Source organism: Scomber scombrus, chromosome 14, assembly GCF_963691925.1.
Source record: "Scomber scombrus chromosome 14, fScoSco1.1, whole genome shotgun sequence".
NCBI classification, from domain to species: Eukaryota; Metazoa; Chordata; class Actinopteri; order Scombriformes; family Scombridae; genus Scomber; species Scomber scombrus.
Window position 1 is genome coordinate 10,718,850 of NC_084983.1, and position 15,078 is coordinate 10,733,927.

The window sequence follows — 15,078 nt, forward strand, 5'->3', positions numbered from 1 at the left end:
GACACCACTCAGCTCATTGGTAGGGATAGAGTGGAGGTCTGATGGTTGGAATTTAGCTGCAATGAGATTACTTGGTTCTACTTAAAAAGGGTCTTTCTGTCATCACGTGTGCTGTTAACACACTGTCATAGTTTGAAGATTTGTGGTTAGCTAAACATTTAGTGTACCTGCCACATTTGTTGATTGTAACAAAATCTTTTACCCAATAATCAAAGGAGGTCGTTTTATGAGTGTCAAAGCACATGCAGCACAAATTGATCTGTTTTACCAAAAAAAATCTAATATTGTGGATCAACCCATTTCACTCCATATATCCAATATTTGTCCGTGGACATCCTTTTTTAAATGCATGTTGTTATTCATAACTTGACCACGCCACATGACCTAACCACTAGTGCTGCACAAAACCAATGGGCCACTTTTATGTCTCTGTAATCTAAAGCCGCGTTTCAACCACAGGAGCTTTCCCCAGTTACTAAAAACATGTTGGTTGAGGAACTCAGTTCCTCTACCTGCGTTTCCACCAGAGGGACCAGGGTCTAAATTAAGATCCAGGGAGATTGTTTTACCCCCCTCCCTGCTCAGGGGTGGTACTTTCTAAAAGTACAAAAACTTATGTGCCACTTTATTCATAAACAAGGAAACAACAAGGATTTTGGACCAGTTTAGAATAAGATAAGCGAGAATAAAGCAATGAATGAGAGAATTAAAACATTTTGTGATTGTTTCACAGCACTTACAGTCTAAAGCACAAATACCATCAAACAGTCAAACAGATGTTACGCTGTGGAGACGGATGCTCTTAGTTTCAGTGTGATTTTCCACTGCTGCATTTCTCCTTTTCACTCATTCATCACATCCAAATTGTGCAGCAGTAAATACCAAGATCAGGGCCTGTTAAAACTGCCAAACGCTGCCATCTTTGTTACATTCCTGTAACGTGGGTCTAATTTGCATGATCTACCTGGTTCCTCAGATGCAGTGGAAACAGTACTGTGTGCTACAGGGAGATTAGTTCCTCTGGGTCCAAAGTACCTGGAAGTTTGGGTGGAAACGGGGCTTAATGTGCTGTTGAAATAAGATTATGACTCAAGTAGATGAAGTAGACGAGGCCTGTGTTACTAAACAGAATGAAGTCTGTGCTCATACAAGGTTCTCCATATGTTAGGGTTAAGGTTACTATTGTCTTAATCCTAAATGTTTTATATCTGACAGTCCTTTTACCTAATTTTGAATGGTTTCCAAACAAGGACATGAAAGGAGAATGTTTGTCCTCATTTTTACTTTTAATCACTTTAACTGTCTTGTCACGTTTTTAATGCTAAGTTTCATTGTTTTGAAATGTATATATTTCTCAAATTTCACACTAAAACTACGCTATGATAGAATAATGTTCTGCTGCTTTTACATTGTTATTGATAAAACTGTGCGGTCAGTTTAAAAATATGTTTTAGCTTTGTCCAGTTTGTCACGTTGAACAAACTCAGGTTTATAGCAACAAATGAAAGGTCAGTTGGTTTTATAAACGAGTCACATAGTGAGAATTAATGGGTTTTGGTCATACAAGTTGTTTTATTTTTTCTTTGAATCAAATGTAGATTCATGAATATCTAATGGATTTTTTTCCATTTTTATACACGGAGAAAACATCAACGTAATGATAAATCGTGGGACCCTGGAGGTGTTTTAGGACAAAAAAAGAGCATTGCCTTACATTGGCCTTGACGTACATGTAAATGTTAAATTAAATGTTTGGAAACTGAAGGGACATGATTCACACTCCTTTATGTTAAGTTTTCCTCTTGTCTAGCTGTATATTATACTGCTGGTTAGCTTTGATGTTGTTCCCCCCGGTGTGAAAATGTGCTTCACCTTTGTTTTGATAATGACGAACAAGAAAGAGAAAGCTTGTGCTTCCACATGTTTCGCGTGATTAATCTACAGATAAGCCAGGGTTAGCTTGGTCATACTTGATTTGCACCTGCAAGTTTGGACAAGCTAATGAGCTGTCAAACAAGATATGGTATCTTGTCCGTCCCCCTCCCCCCTACTTTTAAAATTACCTGAATGGAGTCCATGCAGTGTATTTATTTTAAGAGCAGTACAAATGGAAACCTTAAAAAGCTGTTTCAGCCAAACTCTTTCACTGCTCCAAAATAAATACACTGTTTATTTGAGACCATAAAGTCATAATATTATATTTGTTTTTTTAATGTTTTAATAATTAAACAGAGTGTGGGCATTTTCAAAGTACTGTATAAATGTACCCACATTTCATATTTGCCTCAATGTGACTGTACATATGTGATCAGTATTCATTTCATATTGCTACAGAGAAATCAAAATGTTTTAACCATTATTTTATCAATTAAAATGAACAAGTCCTGCAGTATAAACTCAACTTGAAACCTAATTTATACCTTTACCACATCAGATAAGGTGACATAATATATCCCCTCAAATATCAAACACTGCACACAAAGATTTGTTTTAAAGTTGAAACAGTAGGACTGTAAAATCCTTACATTCCATCTTTATATCTCACTGATGATTGATTAAATGACTCCACACTATAAAGGTTTGATCGGGACGTCTTTGGCAATAGTTTATATTGTAAAAAATAGAACAGCTGTTTTCCTATTTGCAGTATGCTTTAAATGTCTTTTGTACTGTACTTTTTTTTTGCTTTATATGTCTCGATTTTAGAGACTCAACTGTGGACGTGGAGAAAAAACCCCCCAGAGTTAATATTTTTTCCGTCTTCTTTTAGAATGTGCCTAGTTTATCACACTTAAATAATACATGTACAGTGTCAAGTATAACTCCCATGTGTAAAGAAGGTTTAATGATCTTAAGGATGTCTTAACATGATCAGTGGAAAGATGCGTTGAATGTGTGATTTGTGGAAGATTAAAGGACATTGAAATGGGACTGTGTGGAGCCACTTTTTTTGCGAAATTAAACTTCAATCCTTACACATGACATACGTTATTACACTTTGCTTTATAATGGCTTTATTGTAACGTCTGTATCATTATCTTGTGATTTTGCAGATCCTACACTTAAAATCGTAGTTTGACACAGATGTAAATATCTAAACCAGGTGCATTTATCAAACCTTTTCTAACCTGGAATATATGTCACAGTGGTGAGAAGTAAGCCAAAATCAAGGAGTGTATCTTAAATTACACATAATTAGAAGTTTGTGTTTTTTCACAGTATGAGCTAATGAGTAAAGGTGTTCTGCTGTGACAATTTGTCATGTGGAATAAATACTAAAACAAATGTATATTAATGTTTTTTAAGGTAGTTTCAGTGTCTTCTTCACCGCCTGCCCTCAGTGAGCAGAGCCTTAACGAGGTGGGCTCGTTAATAATGATGAAAAGACGGACCTTATTTAAAAGCGTGGCTCACCCGAGAAAATCCTCTGGTAATTAACTTATGGTCTTTGATCCTATTGGCGTCAGCTTCACAGTATCCTCATTGTTTTAACTGTTTTAATGAGTTCTCTATTTTTCAGAGGGTCACATTCTCTTAAATCAATGATAAACAAAAGCCTATATTATTAATCCTCTTTTTAATGGCCATTTGGTTGATGGTCTCTACGTTCAATTGGCTGCTTTAGGGTGTAATGGTGATTCATTCATAAGACTTCTTGCAGTTGATGAATCCAGTTCCTATAATCTTTGCTAACAAGCTCCGAGTCTTTTCATTTTCACCATTTCATGTTCTTTAAATCACATCGCCTGCTGCTTCGAAGAAAAGACAATTCATATTTGAGCTGAATGACTTCCAAATAGAAGGTGGATGTGTGTAGGTTAGCCAATGGCTGGATTGTGTGTGAGACTATAGGCCATATATATATATATATATATATATATATATCCAAGAAAAAGAACCAGTAAAGGGATGTTCTTCATAAATTTGAGTTTGCTTTTGATGTGAAGCATTTTGACTCATTAGAAATATATGAACTTTCTCTGGATTCTGACTAATGCAGTTGTAAAGAAAGATGCCTGGGTCACTGTCATCACACTCGGCTGCGCTGAGATCGCCTTGCTTGCTGTTCTTGTTTGTCTCTTTTTTTGTGCTGTTGGATTCCAAAGAGACGCGTCATGAGGTAAAGTACACATTTATAGTTATATTTAAATATCAGATTATTTTGCTGCCTGATTTTCACCAGTGGAGTCTCAAACAGGATGATTTATCTTGTGTTTCTCTAACTTCTGACATTATGTAATGGCATAAAATATGTTTGACATCTATTTTTTGTGGGTCAACATTTTTAAAATGGCAAATATTGGTGGATATCTCATTGAATTGCATCTAAAGGAGCTGCAGTGTGCAGATGTTCATCTTTCTGTTTTCCATTGTTTCTTTGTTCCAGCACCTGTATTAGATATGGACGTCCACTACACGTTTTAAATTTTTCAACAAACACTTAAAATATAAATTGTCCAAAATTAGAATTTAAAAGTTGAAAAAATGCTAATCTAAGAGCAGTGAAAGTATTCAAATGCTATTCAAATGACCTCAAATGGAGAGTGACAGCTTATATCTGTATTGTCATGTCAAACTCCACTACATTGTGAATGTGTGTGAATATTAGTCTCCGTCTGATGAGCAGGTTGGCACCCTGTGTGGTAGCTCCTGTATCAGTGTACAAATGTTTGTGAATGGGTGAATGTGACATGTAGTGTAAAAGCGCTTTGAGTGGTCAAAAAGACTAGAAAAGCACTATATTAATAAAGTCTATTTACCATTTACCATTTACAGTTCGGCTTTTGGATGTCAAATGAAACCAAAGGGCAATCTCTACAATTATAATAATCAGATTGAGGTGGATTAACCTGTACTGTTCCATAAACAGATTCATTTCATGCTTTCTGCTATTGACATGAGGCATTGCAATCTTTTATTAAACATAAAGATGAATAATTAATGAAACTTGTTCATTGTTTATGAATGGCATTATGTGTGTCATAGTGTACAATCATAAACCTGTTGTCAAAGTGAAAAGTTCAAATTCTTTACGTCACAAAATTGTTATGTAGTGCCTTTCTGAAATTATATTGTACAAATAAAGAGGGATTAACACTGTATGACATATGAATGGTTTATCGTCACATATTTACAGAGTTGTTTGGATCATCCTCACCACTCAAACCTTATCACCACTCCTTTGGAGTTCCGTGGTGGACCCAGACAAGACTTTGCATTTGGACCCAGGGACATCCGGACCCTCCCGCAACAAGAAGAAGAATCTGCATTTATCGTGGAGGATGAAGCACAGACTACTCAAGTGTGGCCACGCGTAATCCTGGATTATATGAAGCACCAGCTGAGGTTCAGAGGAAGGACGAAGAAACGCACAAAACAAGGAAAAACATAGCAGTTTATTGGATAATGTCAAATAAAATAGAATGAGAGATGAATCTATTAAAATATAATTCAAATACCAAAACCTTTAACAGTGACTTTTTTCACAACACCTCTTATCTGATACTGAAAAGTAAATTTGGAAGATATGAATGCTACATACACATGAGGTTTAAAATAACAGTACAAACTGGTTGTTTTAACACTTAACCTGCTAATACAGATTTAATGGTTATATCAAGTCAAATAATTACAGGCCCAGTGCCCCAGAATAAGTATTTTTGTATAGTTTGACTGATTATTAGACCTGTTATCTGTGTGTACAGTTGCATGACGACATTGAGGTCTCATCATAAACCACCCACTCACTGTACACCCACCCCTGATAAGGTGATGCTGCTGCAACAGTGCCACAAATCCCTGAGTCAGTGACTTATGGCAGATTCACGTGATTTTTAATTTTTTTAAACAAATGCCTCTATATAGCATATTTTACTCAGAAATATTAAAAGTGAATTGGGAAAATTAAAATTGAAAATGCAATGTTTCTTGAAACAATGTGACTCAGGATAAGAGACATTTAAAATATTTCCAATTGGTGGAATAGTGACACTTCATAAAAGCAGTTTTAGGTTTTGTTTTTTAAATAAGTGTACATCATACAGCTTTGATGAATGGTAAGAACTAGCTCATATATATATTTAACAGTGTGAAATAATGATTTTTCCAGCCTTTACAGATATAATTGAGATTTACACTCCACACCAGGTGGTGGCGGTAATGCGCCACCTTGTTGTTCGTCAACGACCCTAAAACATGAAGAAGGAGAGGAGGGAGTCGAAGAAGAAGACGACACGAAGCTCATCCAAGTAAATAATAATTACTGAGGTACAGAAGTGTTTTCCTCACATTGTGTCACATCGTATAAACTGGTATTTAAACACTTAGGGGGCAGTTGATGTCTCATCTAGAAAAATATTTCTCTGTAGCCTTAGATAGACTGTAGCGTTTCATTTTTAGCTTGCTGCTAGCAGCCTGGCTAACACGAGCTAACCCACACCACAATAAGTTATTCCCTTTGTTTTGACTTGGGAAGACACACATTTATCCTAGTTAATGCTAACGTTACAGTTTGTAATCTATAAATATTTGACAATTTGGCTTCCAAAGTCCTACGCCATCAGCTAGCAGCTATGTCGTTGTTTCAGCAGCACAGTTTATGCTAACTGTTAGCCGCCTCTCAGACAGACCATCTTAGTATTTTAGCTTTAGGGTTTGATAGTTTATCTCCACGTGTCCGGGTTTATCAGCAAAAGTTTGAATCCACAATACAAACAGCAAAGTTGAGTGTTGGTTAAAATTCAGCTTCCAGGTTTGCATCATTAACCAGTCGCCTTGTTATCACTCATGCCTGCTAGGCTACATGCAGGCTCAATGTCACGGTATTGTGTCAGTAATAAATGAACAAGCTTTACTAGCTTTTTGACAATTATCTATCTGCTGATGATACAGTTAGGTCCGTATATATTTGGACACAGACACAAGTTTTATTATTTTACCTGTCTACCAAAACATATTCAACATACAGCTATATAATGTATATGTGTTTAAAGTGCAGACCCTCTATGTGTCTTATGAAATGTATATGTATATATCATGTGATATGTCTTTTCTGACTTCATAGAGATGGGAGACAGTGATGATGAGTATGATCGAAGGAGAAGGGACAAATTCAGACGGGAGAGAAGTGACTATGATAGGTCCAGAGAGAGAGAAGACAGACGCAGAGATGACTGGAACGACAGGTAAGAAAAAGAGATTTGTCAAAGCTCAGAGAACTATCATTCATGACAGTGATTCAGTTCAACCCCATGCAGCCACCTCATCTCTAAAAATCATACAAAGTGTAGCTAAATGGTGGCTCTCTGATCCTCTCACTCTGAGTGTAATTATGTTCAGTATTAATATTTGTATAACTTTAGTGTTCCTGTCCTGTTTTTTTTTCTTCCTGAAATCACCTTACCAGAGAGTGGGACAGGGGCAGAGAACGGCGTAGCCGCGGAGAATACCGGGATTATGACAGAGGTCGTAGGGAGAGATTCACCCCGCCCAGACATGATATGAGTCCCCAGCAGAAACGTATGAGGAGAGACTGGTGAGATCAGCAGCAACACTCTTCCACAGTCTACACACCTGGTATCTGCTGCTTTTTAATCTCGTTTCTCTCCTGCTTACAGGGATGACCATGGTGGAGAACCTTACCGTGGTGGATACGACTTGGGTTATGGAGGTGGAGGAGGACCCAGCTATGGCCCACCACAGCACTGGGGCCACCCTGAGCTGCACCTCATGCAGCCACATCATGGCATCCCCATTCAGGCGAGGTGAGAGTTGCAATCAGAGTTGAAAGAGTAAAATGTGGTTTGTTTTACATGTGTGTAGGAATTCAGTATTAGGATTCTAACAACTTCTAGATTTGGTGGGTATTCCAAGTTAATTTAATTGTTTTAAAAGCAAAACAAAACAAAGGACAATATGTTCTCTGTTATCAAAAAACTAATACATAGAATAATTTAAAAAAGAGCTCAGCCACTCATAACTTGTCTCTCTTCTGTCAGGCTTGGTAACATACATGACATGGATTTGGGTCCTCCCCCTCCGATAATGAAGAGCTTTAAAGAGTTCCTGCTGTCCCTGGATGATTCTGTGGATGAGACTGAAGCAGTCAAACGCTACAATGAGTACAAAATCGACTTCCGCCGACAGCAGATGCAGGATTTCTTTTTGGCTCATAAGGATGAAGAGTGGTACGATCTTAATTTCCTTTACAACATAAACTCTAATCATGAATAGTAGTACATTTTCATGTAGATGTACAGTTAGTTATTTTATTAATTGAACTCTTATAGCCACCTAAGCTTTGATTGTCATGGCCAGATTTCCTTTTTTTATTTTTACAATGTTTCATTACCATAATTTTTTTTAGACATAATTGCTTTTTTTGAATAACAATCTAATAAGTGGTGCTTGGTCCTATGGTGGGTGTATCATAGGACATTATCCATACATTGATATTTTTTTGATGGCTGATTAATCAAGCATTTGCATTAACATCTTTGACCATATAATATAATGTTATATCTCCACTTATGGCTTTTTTATGAGGGCAGTTACACCCATGTACTAGGACCGGGCCCACAATCAGCACAGATTGTCTTATTAATGATTTGTGTTACAGTACTTGTAGTTTATAAAGGAAGAAAATCAACCCAAATTCAACATCAGTCCAAATGACTACATGCATATCGAAATGACTCAGCAGGTCTGAGATAGAGTAAACTTCTTCTTCACAATGATGTACAGTAAATCAATAAAAGCACTTTTCTCTAAATTCTTTTCACAATCATGCAATAAAAAGATTAAAGCTGAATTAATTCAATTTTATTTCAACTCCATGCAGCCTTGGCTATAAAGACATCCTCATTGTTTGGGTTGATTTTCTCTTTCTTGTTCAACATTTTAACCGTTTTTTAATGCCCGTTAATGCTTATTGCACTTATTTCACAGGTATCATGCAAACTTGTTTTGTTGTTGTCATAACCCATTTTCCTCCCTCCATTCCTACTACTACGTTGACGACGTGTTTTTTTCAAGATGAGAAAAAGTGGAGCTCACTCGCAGGAGTCGGTCTTAGACAGTGAGGGCATGCACTGCGCACAATGCAGTTGCTATTAGACACACAGTATCAGGGATTTTAGATAGACAGTCAAGTAGTCTTCCGCGCATGGAGATTTTTGTTTTCTTGTTTTATGCTTTTTCCTCACTATTTTCTTTTTACATTTGGATCAAATCGAATCCCAAAACCGAATTTGTGTGTATACAGACACACCATTGGGGTGAAGTGGAGCGCATTTTCACAGAAGAGACCCCTCTCTGTATTTATTTGTTATTAAACTGGCAGAGCAAAAGGTAACTGTAGTCCACTCACTGATAAACATTTATTATGTGACATTTTGAATATGTGAATGCTTAATTTTACATTCTCTCTGTTGTGTTTTTTTCCTTATTTTTTGGTGAGTTAACCTCAAACTTTTTAGTAATGTGCAATAATTAGCTACAGCAATAATAGAGTCTAAACATGCATACACTGAAAGACTTAACACAACAAGTAGGCTTTACAGCAGATGCAAATCACAGTCTTGATTATGGTAATCATCTGTTTAGATACTTTAATTCCACTGACTGATTTTTGGCATTTTTAACTTTTCCCAACAAACAACCATCTGGATGTAAAAGATATTTGTTAATGATGTGGTGATAAGACAATAGTAATATGCAGCTTAATTAATCAATGTAATTTTGTGACAGCACAGATGCAGCATAAACATATAATATGAATTTGTTCTCTAACTTTTACATCCCGTTCATCCCAACCCTCGTCATTCCCTCCCCACTCTTTTTTGGACCCCAACTGTGGACACAGGTTCAGGTCCAAGTACCACCCAGATGAGGCCAGCCGACTTAAGGCAGAGGCCCACGGTGCCCTGCGCAACCGTGTGAATGTCTTTGTGTTCCTGATGGAGAATAGCTGGTTTGATAATGTCTCCTTGGACATTGAACAAACACCAGCCATCATCAAGGTTCTGGATGCCGGTGAGTCCCCCGGAATAATTGTATCTAAAGTATATAAACAGTCATCAACTGTGTCCTGAACCACAAAACCTATTGCTTTCTTTAAGCTGTGATAAAAATGGAAGGTGGGACAGATCATGATCTTCGCATCTTGGACTTGCCGTCTGAAGAAGAAGAGGACAGGGAAAAGGCGGCGTCTGTTTCAGGGGGAGCTGAACCTCCTAAGAGAGAAGAGCTCAAAACGTTGGATGCCGACCGCAAACCCTCAGAGGAGAAAGACAAGACCGAGAAGGTATGCTTTGTTCTCTGTCAGCCTCTCCCAGGTAGTAAAGGTTCCATTGTGCTGTACTGATGTCAGTAAACTTTGTTACAGGACGAGAGCGATTCTGCCAGCACAGAGAGAGCTGCGGCCAGAGCAGAAGAAGGGGAGGATGTTAAAGAGGAGGCAGAGAAAGAAGCTACAAAAGAAGAAATGCCCGAACCCAAGAAGGTTAGTGTCACTTCCATTATTTTACTGATTTTCTAATGAGGAGAATGGACCGAATGGCTCTCATTGTTCTTTCTTTCATTTACCAGCCAAGAAGAAAGAGAAAGCGCAGCGGGGATAGTGATGATGAAGCCAGTGCCTCAGAGAGTGATTCAGACTCAGATTCAGACTCCAACTCCAACTGCTCTGACAAACCCGTGAAGAAAGAAGAAGTGGAAGACAAGGATGAGGAAGAAGAGGAGGGTGAAGGTGAGGAATGAAATTCATAGAGTGATGTCCGATTTAAAATGTTTTTCCGCTTCTATATTTCCAGTAGTCATAACTCTCTCTCCAATCTAATGACAAAGAGGTGAAACCTAAGGAGAACACTGAGGAGGAGAAGAAAGAAGAAAAGAAGCCCAAAGATGACTCTCCCAGACCTCGGCCCCTCCACAGGACCTGCTCTCTGTTCATGAGGAGCATTGCTCCAACTATTTCCAAGGCTGAGATTATCGCAGTGAGTTGACACAGGCTCTGTTCTTCTCAAGAGAATCATGGTACTAAATAAAGTGTCTTTGTTTAAAAGTCAATATGCTTATCTATTTTTCCTTTCTCAGCTGTGTCGTAGATACTCTGGCTTTCTACGTGTTTGCTTGTCCGACCCTCATCCAGAGCGCAGGTTCATTAAAAAAATATCTGTATATCTGCGTATGTGTCACATATTGTGTAAAGCAAGAGAGTACAAGACTACACACTGATGTTTAAATTAACCCTGTGCTGTCGCAGGTTCTTCAGACGTTGCTGGGTGACGTTTGACCGCAGCGTCAACATCAAAGAGGTCTGCTGGAATCTGCAAAACATTAGAGTAAGTGTGTCAGACTCAGCTAGTGACAGTCAATACAGCAGTGTATGTGTTACAGAGCAGGCGAAAGAGACAAAATGATCCCATCTAATCTGTTTTATATGTTTTTGCTGTGTTTTTTTGTCTTAGTAAATTACTTTAATGTATGTACTGCAGAATGTGTTGCTAGCATTGCACTTTCTATGCTCAGCGTTTGATATTCTTTCCTAAACATTCATGTCGAGTGCGTCGTATTCTCGCCTCTTTATTGTTTTATTTTATCATGTTAGCTGAAGTGAAAGATGTTGTATCTCCAAAAAACAACACTTCTGAACAGTTTCATCTCAGCATGTTGGACTCAAGCAGCCTTGGATAGATTTTTTGCTTCTGTTTGTAGAACAAGTGTAATTTCCCTAAACTGCGATTAAGGCCTTTAAAAGGTCTGTTGTACACTGTACACTTCACAGCTGCGAGACTGTGAGCTGGCACCAGGGGTGAACAGGGACCTGGCGCGGAGGGTGCGTAATGTTAATGGCATCACTCAGCACAAGCAGGTGCTCCGCAATGACATCAAGCTGGCTGCCAAACTCATCCATGCCTTGGACGATAAAGGAGACCTGTGGAGCTTGAAGTCTCAGGACGAGGGTCAGAGCACAGAGGTAAGTGCATTTTTGGATGTGTTTGTGTTTTTCAAAAACAGATAATTTTCAAATGATCCTGTCATCACTAAATTATTTATTTGTGTTTCCCAAAGCTGCCAGCCCAGAACCCCATCTTGAAGAATATCACTGATTACCTGATAGAGGAGGTGAGTGCTGAGGAGGAGGAGCTCCTGGGCTCTGCAAGCGGGATGGATTCTGAAGAGGGCACCAAGGAAGGAAACCCTACAGAGATGACTGTGGAGAGGGACGACAAGCTAGCCAAGGTTTGCCTGTTGCAGTTATGAATTTGTAATACATGGCAGCACTTGAGAAAACAATTCCTGATCTAAAACAATCATTGTATTTAAAAAACAAACAAACATTTTAAAATATGTTGTATTTGTAGTGTTCCACGCCTATCACTCAAAGGGCTGGCTAAATTTGGCTAATTTATTAAATTATCAAATCTGTACATTCAGTTTTAATGAGGCTTCTTTGCCTTCTACCTTGTTCCAGGTTTTGGACCGGCTGATCTTGTACCTGCGTGTTGTGCATTCAATTGATTACTACAACACCTGTGAATACCCCAGTGAGGATGAAATGCCCAATCGCTGTGGCATGATCCATGTACGTGGACCCATCCCCCCCAACCGCATCACACATGGAGAAGGTCGGTCTGCTTAACTCGTTTGTGTTATGTAACATTGGGGGAGGGCAGTGGGAAGAGAGAGAGTAAATATGTCAATTGTACAGCAGTAGCTTTATTGCAAAATTGAAATGTGTGTTCCTCTTGATTTATGTACAGGAGTTGAACTGCAGTTTGAATTGTAGTTTTGTGTAATTTTTATTTATCTAAAAATATGTGGAATTATTGATAATATTATTATTTAATATATTCAGTGCCTGCTAAACCATGTCTTTTACATTTGTTTCGCTGTTTCTCGCCTCTCACATTTATGCTTTATGCATCTAATAGTTTTAAAATTTCTTTTAAAACTATGACAATTTTTATTTATTTGTGCATTTATGAATGTTTTCTCAGGGCAAAAATTCATATTTGATACTGTGTTTTCATACATGATTTACCTGCATGTTAAAGCTGCTCTTTTTTTTTCCAAATAGTGCAACAATGGCAGAAGATGATGGAGGAGAAGCTGTGTCCTTTGTTTAGTTTAAAAGAAGTACTGTCTGAGGATGAGGCATTGAAGATGGGCCGCAAGGACCCTGAGGAGGAGGTGGAAAAGTTTGTGTCTGCAAACACTCAAGAACTTGGAAAGGACAAATGGCTCTGTCCGCTTAGTGGCAAGAAGTTTAAGGTGGGGCGCTTGTAAAGCAAAGAATTGAGGACTGTACAACACAAAAAGATGTGATTTTGTCCAAATTTCAAAGGATTTAAAATGTTTATACAAGTTATCTATTGGGCTGTCAAACTATCAGAAGACATAAACATTACCTGTATAACCTGTGTACATAGTCATACACTGTTTTGTTGTCTAGTTCTTTTCATCACGCTAAGATTTCATGCATGTTTAATTAAATCATAGGGGCCAGAGTTTGTACGGAAGCACATCCTCAACAAACACGGGGACAAAATTGAAGAAGTAAAAAAGGAGGTGGTGTTCTTTAACAATTTCATGATGGATGCCAAGAGACCGTCTCTGCCAGAGATGAAAATTCCTCCTCTTCCAGGCCCAGGTCAAGGTAGAAATGATATTTCTATCTACTCAGTTCAGATACTAATAAAGGATTGTAAGCTCTTTAACAATGACTGACTGAATAAATGAATTAGTGCACCAGAGCTTAAATAATGGAATCATCTTTCGTCCACAACAGTATGAGCTCATTTTTTTCTCTCTGTTTGGGACTGTCCTACAGGCTTGCTTTCTCCCAGCATGCCATTTCCTCCCCAGGGTCCTCAGGTTCCAATGGGTTTTGGACAGCCTCGCCCCCCACTGATGGGCTACGGTGGTATGTTCTCTGACTTTACTTGTTTTTGTCATGTTGGATGGCAACCTCTATTTTTTGTTCTGATTTTAAAATCCTTTGTTGCAGGAGCACCTCCCTATCCCCCCAATCAGCAGTACGGAGGAGGCAGAGGCAACTACGACAACTTCCGCGGACAAGGTGGCTACCTTGGGAAGCCACGCAACATTAGGTGAGACCACTGTACGTCTGACCTTTATTTTGCTTTGGTCTGTGTCTGTTTTCTGGTCTTGGAGAGTTATGATCCACTTTATTCATTATCACTTCTGTTCTTCTTTTCTCTTCTTTTTTTCTCCTCACACCCTCAACTGTCTCAGAATGTCACGAGGTGATCCACGCAACATCATTGAATATCGCGACCTTGACGCACCTGATGATATGGACTTCTTTTAGAAGGTTCACTTAGTCTTTGGTCTTAATTCTTCCCCTGTGTCATGTTCCGCTCGCTGTGTGTAGTGATTAGCTTATCTGTTTTCCTAAATATTTTATTTTGCAATTATTGTGCCACTAGAACAAACTTCTGCTGTAAACTTGTTCTTCAATAAAGTTGTGTTCTAATTACATTAATATGTATTATGTGGTTTATCAAATGAATACTACGCTGTGTGTGTGACTCTAGGAAGATCAGAGCATCGAAAAGATTCAGTCAGAATTAAAAGGACAAGCTTCAGATGAAGAAATGTGCTCTGGTCACATTCATCCCAGACGTCTCATATCCTTCTGTGGTCACATCTGCATTTAACAACTTGGGATCAAGGCAAGTTTATTTGTATAGCACATTTCAGCAACAAGGCAATTCAAAGTGCTTTACATAAAACATAAAAGGCATCAAGACAAAATGCAAAAAGAAACATGAAGCAATTTTTAAAAACTTCTATATTTTATTTAATATTTGAATACTACTAAAAAGTTAAATAGAAAATGAAAATAAGCTAAAATAGAATAAGAGATAAAACTGTAGAGTAAGTGACAGTGGAGTGTAAGACAATCAAAAGCCTCAAGTTAGCTTAAATAAAAGGCAGCGGAAAAATAGAAAAGTCTTCAGCTTTGATTTAAAAGAACTGAGGCTTGCAGCGTACCTGCAGTTCTCTGGGAGTTTGTTCAACATATGTGTAGCATAATAACTGACTGCCTCT

The 15,078-nt window shown here is 38.2% G+C and overlaps 1 protein-coding gene across 6 annotated transcripts; it reads left to right on the forward strand.

The window, feature by feature from the left end:
- Nucleotides 1-6,191: 6,191 nt before the first annotated feature.
- Nucleotides 6,192-14,503, forward strand: srrt (serrate RNA effector molecule homolog (Arabidopsis)). Of its 6 annotated transcripts, none has more exons than XM_062432978.1 (20): nt 6,192-6,267; nt 7,064-7,184; nt 7,406-7,534; nt 7,617-7,763; nt 7,998-8,186; nt 9,863-10,032; nt 10,119-10,303; nt 10,385-10,501; nt 10,588-10,747; nt 10,846-10,994; nt 11,095-11,156; nt 11,264-11,342; nt 11,786-11,977; nt 12,073-12,243; nt 12,476-12,629; nt 13,082-13,275; nt 13,504-13,660; nt 13,835-13,927; nt 14,012-14,125; nt 14,260-14,503. In XM_062432978.1, the coding sequence occupies exons 2-19, from the start codon at nt 7,066-7,068 to the stop codon at nt 14,116-14,118; spliced, it is 2,574 nt and encodes an 857-aa protein (XP_062288962.1). In that variant the 5' UTR covers nt 6,192-6,267; nt 7,064-7,065; the 3' UTR covers nt 14,119-14,125; nt 14,260-14,503. The 6 variants fall into 6 exon arrangements, with proteins under 6 accessions (XP_062288962.1, XP_062288960.1, XP_062288961.1 ...); XM_062432976.1 differs by having other exon boundaries at nt 14,012-14,114; XM_062432977.1 differs by having other exon boundaries at nt 13,504-13,654; nt 14,012-14,114.
- Nucleotides 14,504-15,078: the final 575 nt, after the last annotated feature.

Coding starts and splice junctions, on each gene's coding strand:
- srrt (XM_062432974.1), top strand. CDS start 7,066: ATGGGAGACAGTGATGATGAGTATGATCGAAGGAGAAGGGACAAATTC. Junction 7,535..7,616: donor AAACGTATGAGGAGAGACTG/GTGAGATCAGCA, acceptor TCCTGCTTACAG/GGATGACCATGGTGGAGAAC. Junction 12,630..13,081: donor CCGCATCACACATGGAGAAG/GTCGGTCTGCTT, acceptor TTTTCCAAATAG/TGCAACAATGGCAGAAGATG.